This window comes from Mustela nigripes, chromosome 12 (assembly GCF_022355385.1).
Source record: "Mustela nigripes isolate SB6536 chromosome 12, MUSNIG.SB6536, whole genome shotgun sequence".
NCBI classification, from domain to species: Eukaryota; Metazoa; Chordata; class Mammalia; order Carnivora; family Mustelidae; genus Mustela; species Mustela nigripes.
The window spans coordinates 8604872-8616935 of NC_081568.1; the positions used below are offsets into that span (position 1 = coordinate 8604872).

At 44.0% G+C, this 12064-nt stretch overlaps 1 protein-coding gene across 5 annotated transcripts in view; it reads right to left on the reverse strand.

Annotated features, from left to right (window-relative positions):
- The window catches only part of CTNND2 (catenin delta 2), a 902904-nt gene that overhangs the window by 237383 nt on the left and 653457 nt on the right, over positions 1–12064 (reverse strand). For all 5 annotated transcript variants that reach the window (XM_059416913.1, XM_059416910.1, XM_059416915.1 and 2 more), the window contains one exon: positions 4792–4924. In XM_059416913.1, the coding sequence (XP_059272896.1) occupies positions 4792–4924 (133 nt within the window). The remainder of the gene's footprint in view (positions 1–4791; positions 4925–12064) is intronic.

Consider the following 12064-nt stretch of genomic DNA (forward strand, 5'->3'; position numbering starts at 1 on the left):
TCACAGACAAGTGGACACAGTTAGTTCATAACAAAGTCCTACAATACAGTTCCAGTTCTGTTGAACTGGCACGTTGTTTAAAGGAATGGTCCTCTGCTTAAAAGAAAATACATTTAAAAACTGTCTGAAATTTTTAAATTTGTATTAAGTTAATTTTAAAATTCCATTAAATGTCACATCTTAGTTTATTTTTTAATTATTAAAAAACATTTTACTTATTTATTTGAGAGAGAGAGTGTGCAATAGACGGCACAAGCAGGGGGAGGGGCAGGCTCCCTGCTGAGCTCGATCCCAGGACGCTGAGATCATGACCTGACCCAAAGGCAGATGCTTCACTGACAGAACTATCCAGGCACTCCTGTCAGTTTATTATAAAGTAAATTAAAATAGCTAAGATTTTGAATTTTAAGGAGAATCTTCTTCTCACTTGAAACTGTAAAAATACGTAAAAAAAAAAAATTCTAGGAGATGAATGAACTTGAATGCTGCCATACAGCGTGTGTCTCGTGATCTTTTTCTGTGTGTGATTTTTCATGTGTGAGGATTGGAGCGCCCACCTGTGCACCATCCTTACTCGCACACGGGCAGAACATAAACAAACTCAAAGCATTATAATCCATGAGAGGTACCTGGGATTCCCCCCAAATCAATGGGTATTCTTAATATTCCTAGCTGAGGAATTCCCAGAAAGAATGAAGAAAGGATTGATGAAAAATGCTAAGAGATTATCATCATGTAGGCACTTCCTAAATGATGCTGCTGGGACATACATGTGAGCAAGTTTTATTTTGTTTTGTTTTGTGTTTGAGTGTTTGGGGGTTTTGTCTGTTTTGTTTTTCTCCAAATTTTTTGTGTCTCACAAGTCTGTAGGTGATGTAAAGCTCAATGGATTGTGACGTTCCCAGCCATGTAGGAGACAGTGTAGTAGCAGACATAGTTCAGATATTACCGACACCCATCGGGGCCACTGAGGTCTCTGCCCTGAAGCAGGAGGACACCCAAATACCCTCAGGGGTCCGTTATAACGAGTGGTACAAACTCAGTGTGTTTGCGGGAACAGCCCAGACCCTATCCTTACCCCTTCTCCTTCCCCAGGCCTCGGTAGCGGTTCCTCAACTGCTTTTGTGCTGGTCTCATCTCAGTCTGGCTCGGAGCTCTTTGAGGAATATCTGTTTGTCTCATTTGTAACTGAATGTTCCGGCTTGGGTCCGTGCACCCCGTGTGCGCAGACCCCCCAGTCATGGGTGGTTGCCCAACTGGCCCAACCCAGATCTCTCCCCTCGACTCCATCTGCTCCTGGGGGGCTGTGGCCAATCCGCATTCACCAGACCCAGGGGAAAAGTTAGGGATGGGGCTTTCACCTGCTGATTTACGGAAGTGAATTCTCAACTCTGTACCTATGAGATCAGGCATCACGTGGAGCAGAACTGAATTTCTTAGCTTCATTACATGAAAACCATACAAAGCCCTGTAATGAGGAATGTCGAAGGCATGATTTATGACCCTCCACATAGAGGAGATTTAATTCTGCCTTTTGTCCAATGGTCTATCCATTGTGTGAGTAAAGTCAATACCAATAATGAAATGTAGGCTGAAGAGCTAAATCAATTCAATAAAATGCAATTGGAAGGCTAGGAGCCAGAGCACACCGGCAAGGCAAGTGCCGTAGGATTAGTATCTGAACAACAGGTAATTACAAAAATCAATACCTGTGTATGAAAACATGACAGGCAGCCATCCTTCACGAAGGGAGAACCATCCCGAATGGTTTGGGGCCTGAATTGGGATGAGAACTCAAGACACAACTGTGCCAAGTCCCTATCAGGGGTAATGTGTGTGTAAGTATGCGTGTGTGAGTTTGTGTGTGTGTCTATACGCAACTGAGTTCCCCACGTGACTGAAGGAGCAAGAAAGGGAATCTCCAGATGGCTCACTTGGTGTTTTATTTAGGTGTGTGCTGATGCCGGGGGGTTCACTGGGTGAAGCGTCTGCCTTTGGCTCAGGTCGTGGTCCTGGGGTCCTGGGATCCAGCCCCGCATTGGGCTCCCTGCTCAGCAGGGATCTACTCTCCCTCTTCCCCTGCCCCCCCCCCCAACTCTGCTTTCTCTCTCTCCCAAATAAATAAATAAATAAATAATCTTTACTTAGACGTGTGCACCGTCCCTGTCCCTTTGGCTTATCTTTGCCAACTTCACTCTCCTTCTACCCACGTGGTCTCAGGTGATCTCAGTCCCACACCATTCTTCCTGACTTTCTCATCCGAGCCTCCCAGGAGTCAGGACAAGATTACCATGAGGCCCTGGCTGTGTCTGGAGCCCTCGGGGAGCGGGGCTGAGCAGTGAAGGGCTGACCTCCATGAGATGAGCCACTGCTGGAAGATGCCGGCTGCTGCAGGACCCTCCCGGCAGCCTTGAGGACACCCACGGCGAAGGAATCAGAAAAATAAACACTTGTGCCCACACAGACATACAATACAATAACTGGTATTTTAAATACAGTAAAAGAAAGGAACTTAAGATGAAAATAAAAAAAGATACAAAGTAACTGGAATGTTCTGTGTTCCTGGCCAAAAAAGAACACGAATGGGGCAATGAATATGGGAGCACTAAGTGGTCTGCATACATTAAGTTGTGTAGTTCGTACAAAGACTTCGCAACAGAGGTTTCAGTCTATTTTGAGGATTGAGAGGACAATCAGCTTGTTCAAGGAGGCACAGCTGGTGAGTGGGGAAGCAGGTCTGCGAGACATGTCTGTGTGACAGGGACTCCGGGCCAATCACTCCCCCGCCCCCCTCCGCTGCACCTTGTCTTGTCGGTCCCAGGGACCGATGCCCAAGTCCACAGCCAGCCACTGGGTGTCCCTGCCAATGAGAGGCTTCGAGGCCAGTCCAAGGATCATGGAGACAGAGCCAGTGGGACCAGTGACTTCACAACGTCTATACTGTCTAACCGACTACATGACTCTTGATATTAAAATTCAGACTCTGTGTTGAGATGTTTGGCTTCTGACAACTTTCAAGAAGTTGAAACTTTCCCTCTGCCCACATCTGAGCGAGGTGATAAGAAAGCTCAAGTCTTCTTCCTTTGGCCTCAGTAGGAAGTTCAAACCACCTCAGTACCGAGCCACATGGGCGAACCCTCACTCTGGGTCCACCCCCTAATCATCATAAAAACCCAAGCCAACTTTCTTTCTGGCTCTCAAGTCAATTTCAGTCCTGCTTGGGAGCCCTCCCACCGCCCAGACCACTCCAACAAGCCTCATTATGTGAGTAATCCATACTCACATACTCAATCCTTTTCATACTTTATGGCTGTATGCATGGTGGCCACAGTCTTGACTTCAGAACCATGTTCTCACTTTGGTGGGAGTCTCACAATACTCCTGGATCCAACCTGAAGCTAATCATAGACTCGAATGCTTCTGTGGCCTTTCAAGAAGCCCTTGAGGTTGTGACCTTGCAAAAATGATGGTATGTAATCCCCTAATCAGGAATCTGTCTGGCACATTGAGTGGCAATTCTGTTTTCTATTAAAGGCACAGAAGGACTGAGAAAATTTCCATCTGGGACAGAAGCTATGTAACTTTAATTTATTTTTAGATCATTTTATATAATTGTGAAAGCAGTTTCTGACCTTTTAAATGCATCTTAGATAAATAATATTTTTCTTTATCTCCACGTTGGCACCGCTGACCTTTGGGACTGGAGGATTCTTTGCGTGGGTGCTGCCCTGTGCATGTGAACTTTAGGGTGTTCCAGAGGCCCTAACCCGGCCCACCGCAGCCCTTACCAATCATGACAACCGTCAGTGTTTCCAGATGTTGTCAGCTGGGCAAAAATCACACCTGAATGAGAACCACTGCCCTATATTTAATCCACAAAGACAGGCGACTTTTCTGGTAAGTCCTTTGAGTCCCAGTGGAAGACAGACAGAAACGATGAAAAGCTGTTAGGCTATTTCTATCCCAGCGCAAGCAAGCAACATCTATAATAAATTGCAATTTTATCTCCAAAGTTCTTCTTTCCACTCTTAAACTAATTTCAACTCATCCTCAAAATTGCTTCCATGCTATGGAGATGACTCTTTATAGCTTAGCAAATCTTTTTAAAAAATTGATTATCCAGCAGCTTGTATGCAAACACTTGTCCCTTGTCTAAAAAAATCAGAGTTAGCTATGCTGACCACTTTGCTTTTCCAGAAGCATCATGCAGCAAAATTATACAAAATATTCCAAGTACCAAAGCACGTGAACAATTGTTTACATAATGGACACAGACAATATGCTCGTTCATGGACCACATATATCCATATTACACTCACTAGTACTTTTGTAAATGGCTCAAAATTCTTGATTATAGCACAAAGCTTGTTTATTGCCTAAAGTTCTCCTCCTCTAAGTGAGTTTTCCAGGAAGGACAGATGATACCATAGGTTGATTGTAGTAATCTTGTAAAGTAAGATTGCTTTGTATTTCTTGAAGATTTCAAGGCAGAGATAACTCCAGAGATGGAATCAGGAGGAGGGAGGCAAATCCCACAGAAAGTCTAGTGTCAATGCTCACAGGGACCTTGGGTCTCCTACTCCTCAGTATTCAAATATTTAAAAAGAAGACTGTATGTATACACATGCCAATTAATTAGAGAGAAATTGCCATTTCAGTTTTAAATATGGATCTAAACTTTGGAAACAGAGCTTGGGTTTTCCTTCTTCTTTCCCCTTTCAACACTACTCTGTAAGACCTCGGGGATGATGAGTCTGCCAACAGGCATGTCTGAATCCAATGAGTGCTTACCTCGGCTTTAATTTTATTGTCTCCAAAGCATAGGTGTTGTAAGTAGGCTGCAGCATTAGACTGGACCGAAGGAAACTGGTGTTGGAGCATCTGAATCACTTCCGGCAGTTCCGGGTCTCTCCATCCAAATTCTCTGAACAAGAGGAAGGCAGGAGAACATGAGAGAGGAATCTTCCCATGGTGTTAACACACCATTAACCCATTTACGAAATGCACTTAAGAGTCTATGAGAAACTATTTCACAAATGGTGGTTCTGGTCTTCTTACACACATATCCACCGAAAGCACTGGAAATGACTTCTGTAAGTAGATGGCTTGGAAGTGTATATGTGTATAAACATATGTATCATATGTAGAATATATATACATATATATATATATACACACACACTTACATATGAACTCTTCAATGTATCAATTAAAGTTACATGTTTACAAAGATTACCAAAAAAAGTCACTTAAAGTGTCACGTGATTTTATTAATGTATACATTTTTTATTGGGGCCTAAATGGAGAATTTACAAGGTCATGTTAATTTCCTAATATATGATTTCAATGGTCTGATTCAGGTACAGCATTTAGCTAAATTACCAGACCAAAGAATATATAACTGGATGGGTCCAAACCAAAATCTTGTGATAGCACTTGACACCATCTTTATTATTTTTATGATTAGTATTGTTGCTGATGTTTTCATAATCTCTTCTAGAAAAATAAACAGATTCCATAATCAATTCTCTCAGGATAAAAGGAGAGCAACAGGAAGATGTCATAAAAGGAAATTCAAGAGTAAGATCTATCCATACAATGTTAATCATCAGTTTTTTGCATTACACAGTCTTCTCCTGTATTTCCCTTTTCACATCTGAGCTACTCCAAGAAGCTGGTTGTTTATTTAATGTAACAAATATGCTCTGAGACATTTAAGTCTATCCTAAAACAAAAGATTGATGGTACCATTATGCAAAGGAATACTTTTATGAAATAAATCAGCTCAGCCCTCTAGAACACGGAGGTAACCAGGCCAACTGTAGGGATTCTATTCCTGCAGCAAGGAACCAATTTCTAACAGAGAAATAAAAAAGCAACCTCTGAGACCACAGATAAAAACTTGACCCACATGCCACAGAAGGGTACTATTTATCCAACGGAGAGGGCGGGAGAGAAATGAGATGGCTTTACAATAACCACTCTACTCCTGGAAAAACAACTTAAAAGCGTACATCCTGTTGATACCAGGTCAGTGCTGTCATCTGAGAAGAGAAGTCATGAAAAATGGGGCAGAGAAGGAACAGACAAAGGTTAAAAGTGTCCTCATAGATTCTAACCTGTTCTCTTTATCTTCCCTTTATCACAACTAGCAGAGGTGGTCAAGCAAACCTTGAATCACGCTAGCACTGCCTTTACGGGCTCTGAAGACAATAGGCAATAGGACTCCTTTGGATTTGGCTCAGTTTTTATTGGAGAAAAACAGCATTCAGCTGAATATGCATTAAGTATTTAATAAATTCATGTAACATTTTAGACAGCCACACATGTTCTCCAAAAGACATAAAGTACAGTAGTATCTCCGCTACAAGATATCCACAAGTGATTGCTGATAGTAGTAGGCAAACTACTGAAACTTTTTAACTATGTGATCAAAGTAAAAAAACAATTATGGATTGAAACACAGGAAGCCTCTTCTTTTTAACTTAATTTCCTTCTCTTGTATGATCTAAACCACCTTGGCAACATCAAGATAGCACAGTCCCTCTGCTTAGAAGAGCAGCCAACTGAAATTCTATTCTTTGTTCAAATAAAATAAAAATCTACAGAAACCTACAAATTCAGATTAGCAGTGTCATATAGACCCTTGATGGCTAAGATGAATTCAGGTGAGCCTGTGCTATCGGAAAGTGATTAGCAAAGAATTCATTTCAGCCTGTTTTATTAACCAGATAATAACCTATTAGGTTTAATTTTTTTTTTAAAAGATTTTATCTATTTATTTGAGAGAGAGGAGAGAGAGAGTGAGAGAGAGCAGGAGAAGAGAGAATGTCAGAGGGAGAAGCGGACCCTCCCCCCGCAAGTCCTGCCCGCCACGGAGCCGGGAGCCCCATGTAGGGCTTGATCCCAGGATACCGCGACCTTGACCTGAGCTGAAAGCAGTCGCTTAACCAACTGAGTCCCCCAGGCGCCCTGATCTTATTAGGCTTATATGGCATATATCAATAGTGTCTTTCGAACAAGAGCTCTAGTCTTTGGGACAGCACGGATGCACGCCCATGGGTTCATCTGTGGAAAGGTATGAATATACACGTGTGCACATACACACACACACAGCCCCATACACACACACAGATGAACTTTCTAAAGAATCATGTATCCAGGAGGGGTCTAAGCTCTTCACTTTGGTCAAAAGCAAGGCTGCGCAGCCTCCGCTTGTAACTTCCGGAATCCCAGACATCCCCGCTACCCTACCGCTGTCTCCCCAAACCTATTCCTCACCTCCCACCGCGCTGACCAAGCCAGTCACCTCCCACCCACCCTTCTTCTTCTCGAAGGCCTCTAAATAGGCAAAAACCCAAACCTCACCGCACCACATCCCTGCCTCAGACCCTTCCCTGGTTCTTAGTGTTGTTGGCATGAAGACCAGCTCTTCCCCCGGCTCGCCAGCCATTGCTGGAGCTGCCACCTCCTACCTCACCAGCCTTGTGTTCCCTGGGGTCCCTGCATGGGCCACACTGGCTGACAGCTGGGTGGTCTCCCCCACGTCTGCTCCTGCCACCTGGAATGGTCTTGGGCCCGGGAGCCTCTCACTGAAATGCAGAGCCTTGGGTTCTTTGTGATTTCCTCAGCAAAGCCCTCCGGGAGTCCCTTCCACACAGTCCTGGTGGGAGTGCCCTGGCTGTGTTGTAGACTGTCACCAAGCACTACCCCCCCTCCACCCTGTGGTAAGTTCTAGGAGGCCAGGGCCACAACTTTCTGGTCGTGTTGGTTAACTAGCACATAAGGTAGCCCTGGAACAAAACGAAGATGACATACATGGGCTCTGAAGGAATGAAGGCACAAAGGAATGAGGGAAGAAAGCATCTTGGCAGGGAGAGTGTTACCTCTGTTCTACTCAGATCATTTCCCCGGCCAACTGGTCATTCTGGAATGTTCTCCCTTCCTCTGACACGCCTCTACACACACACACACACACACACACCCGTTGTTCTCCATGTTGCCCATCTGAGCAATCTTTTCTATGTATCAGTCTCGTATCTCTGTGTCTCCCCATTACACCTAGGAAAACAGCGGACTCCTCCGTGGGGCCTGGGAAGACCACACAGAGGACTCTTCCCTCTTCTGAGTTGCCAGCCCAACCTCCCCACAGAGTGTCCTTCCTATTGAGAACGGTACTTCCGTCCCCCTCTCGAGAACCTGGTTCTTCAGGGAGGCTTTCTCCTTGGGTCTTTGCCTGGTGTTCTCTCGTCTCTATTAGGTCACAGGTCATAAGTCTTGGAGGGCAGCTCCCAGAAACTTCCAGCCAAGCAAGGCTGACCCCCGGAGTCATCTTACCTACTGCCCTATTTTATCCACAATACTCAGGACTGTGAAATTCTCTTCCATTACTTTTGTGACTATTTCCCACCCCCACACTCTCTCTGTTGTAAGCTCCACGGGGAAAATGATTTTTCCCACAGTGTGAAGGAATACCTGGAGCCACCATGTCCTGATCGAGTGCAAGTGGGGTTCCAGGGCGGGGGTCCTCTGGGACCAAGTGAAGGGGGCAAGCAAGAGAGGTCAGAAAGCCAGGTAAAGACTGAAGACAACAGTCAGTTAGTGTTTAAAATGACTTGATGTCTCCCAGCCTAAACCAGCTTTCCAGGAATTGGGCCGGAGTGGGTGGTACGTCCAGGACATTTGCTTCTGCTTGTTTCCAACTGGCATTCCCCGGCCTCAGCCACGGCAGGGCAGTGGGTACGGTCGAAGAGGATACTAACATTTCCAAATGTTCTCTTCAGTTTCACAAGAGAGATGCTGAAGGAGCACCCCTCCCCCCAAAGTTTAGGGAACGATTCATATTGAAGGCTCTTTTTCTGGAATGGTTTTTTTTTTTCACTTCGATGAGACTGTTTGGATTTTTTTTTGTTGCTCATGGGGAGAGACTCCAGGGAAAGAACTAGAGGCCCAGAGGAAATAAAACATTCATCTCATTTGGGCCAGAGTTTGGTATACGATATGATTTCTTCACATCAGGTCTTGATCCTCAAGGATTTGTAAGACAAGCTCGGGAAAAGACAAATACCAACAAAGGAGCCGTGCGGGTGGACACATGGGGTCGTGGAGGCGTTGGCGGATTTGGGAAAGGTGTGTGCTCAGTCTGGCTGGGCATGGCGAAGAACAGGCTGTGGGGAGGAGGGCTGACTGGGAGAGGGGACGCTGGGCAAAGGCGAAAGCAAGTCCGGGATGAGATCATAAAGGGCCTTTCATTCAGATACAAACATTCTGGCTCTGGTCTGTAGTCAGGATTGTGAAGAAGAAAGCTAAGAAATACTAGGTTTGTTTGGGCTTATGGAACAGCCAGAAAAATCACCTTAAGTAATAATGGGAGCGCACTAAACGTCAGTTGCCATGGTTCCCTGTTCGCACCTTTAACTCTTTCATCCTTAAGTAGTCTTACGTGGTTTATTTTCATTTTACAGAGGACTAAATTTGACTCACAGATGGTACAAGCGAAATAACACTAGCAGTCTGCTTTCAAATGGATAAATTTAACCCCCAAACTATGTTGCCTGGTGGGATCACTGCCGTGAAATAATGTCTAACCAGGGGAATTTTTAAAGACAGTGTCTCAAAAAGAAATATGTTTAATATTCTTTTTTTTTTAAAGATTTTATTTATTTGACAGAAATCACAAGTAGGCAGAGAAGAGGCAGAGAGAGAGAGGAGGAAGCAGGCTCTGCTGAGCAGAGCGCCCAACGCGGGGCTTGAACCCAGGACCCTGGGATCATGACCTGAGCTGAAGGCAGAGGTTTTAACCCACTGAGCCATCCAGGTGCCCCCAAAAGAAATATGTTTAAAAGAGTGTCCACAGGAGCATCTGGCAATGCTTGGTGACAATTTCAGTTGTCACCACTGAACTGGAAGATACTCTTGGCATGCGGAGGGGAGAAGCCAGGAATCCTCTTCAACAGCTGACCATGGACGGGATGACCGTCCCCAACAAAGACTTACCTGTCCCCAAACTGTCATGAGAGCCAGGCTTGAGAAACTCTGGTCTAAACACAGACTGGATCTGGCCCCTCGTGCTGAGTAAGCATGTTGTAAGTCTTTCATTCCTTGATTTTAGTAGAATGGACCCAGGATTTGGTGTCAGAATTAACTGAGAAAGCATTTAGAACTTGAACATCTGACTTTCTCCCTTCTAGCTCATAAATACAAGAGAGCCCCCCAGTGTTTGCTGGTCTTGATTTTCATGGATCGAATACAGCACAGAACATCACCTACTTCGTGGGATATGGTCTTAAATGACACATGAACTAATAAATGTGAAAGTGGTTGGTAAGGTATTGACAGCTGGAAATATACTAGAGATAGTTACCCTAAGACCGCTTTAAAGGAAATTCATCTGCATTTTGGAAATTTATATAATACCATTTAATTTTTTAAAAATAACCATTTACTGATGGTGTTTATTGATACTTACTTGAAGGAAGATAAGGATAAACACAGACACTACTTTAGCTTGTCGAAAAAACTGTTAATGCAAAGGTGCCATTTTGAAATGATTTTTTTTCCCCCCAATCGCCCTCCAGCAGCAGAGTACCCTGGTGGGCAAAAGTTCTTTGGATGCTGTCAGGGTTGGTTCCAATCCTGCTCTACCGTGAACTCTCTCTGTAGCCTTGGGCCCCTCCCCTCTGTGTCTGATTTGCTGCAGAATCTTCACTGGCCGGCACGTTCTTTGTTTGGAGTAAATGTTCATTGGGTCCATCTCTCATAATGATGTAATAATTCCAACCACAGAAGATTGATAGGATGATCAGAAATATTATACATGAACTCCTTAGAGCAATGTTGGGCATGCAGTGTGGACCCTTGAGAAAAGTCCAGTATTATAGACAACTAGAAGAAGAAGAGAAGAACAAGAAATAAGAACCCTCTACCATTTTCTACCGGAGCAAACACATAACTCTCTCGTTTGTGACTGGGCTTCACTTTCGAAATGTTAATGGAACTGGAGAATATGCAAATGTAACCTTTTCTCCATTAAAACTTGTCACATAGACCAACAATATTGTGACAAAATCCTCACTCTTATATGGACTATCTGAGTTGTTAAAATTACAAGCACTCAGCTTAGAGCTAAATAGCAAACAGTTTGAAATCGGTTTCTATGATAGGGGGCAGAGAAACTGAAAAGTTGATACACTGTCGCAACATTTTAGCAAGTTTACTTCCGCAGTGAAAAGAGCCCCTGGACAATCAGAGTCTTTGGGAGTTCAAGATTTGATTTTCTAGCAAAAATCAGAGGCACATGCTTCAACTTGGTTCTTAGTGTTGGAGGGTCATGACTCACATTCACTGTAGATTCAATAATTTCCACTGGGACGTGGCTGTGTGGACATTGCTTAAGGTAGGAAAATCCCTGCCATTTATAAACTTTGGAACTCTAACCAAAAGTTTTAAAGACCCTATTGGCTTGAACTTTTGCATCCAGAGCTGTGAGACCAACTGTCTTGTTTTCGATTTAGGTCTTAATGATAAGGTTGGGGGAGTGGAGCTGGTGGTCTGAAGAAAGTCAGATAGGTGGAAATGTTTACAACAAAATGGGGATATTTTAATTGTTGTTGACAAAGGAGATCTTATACAGCGAGAAACACATGGAAGCATCAAAGCCTTCATCCTCGCTCCTGGATATCTGACAGCACACACTAAAAGCTGCCCTCTGTGGTTTATCATATTTAAACAACACATCTTAGCTTTTAAATAAACAGCAGCCTTGGAATTCGGACTATCTAGAAAACAAGCTCAATCACTTTAGTTTTTAGGAAAAAATGGCTCTCCCCAAGCTTTACATTTGGGGAACGTGTAATTCCCCAAACGGCATCATAAGCATTAGTTCACTCAACCATGATTTCTCGACTTTTCTCCGCACGGAGCAGCCACAATACAGCTTGTAGACATGTTCGGCTCCCAGGGACTGGATTCCCTCGGGAACCTCCCAGCCAGCTCTTCCCCCGTGGGGGCGATCCTCTTTTATCTAAGATCTGTATGACTAATTATACCTTCTTTTTTCACGAAC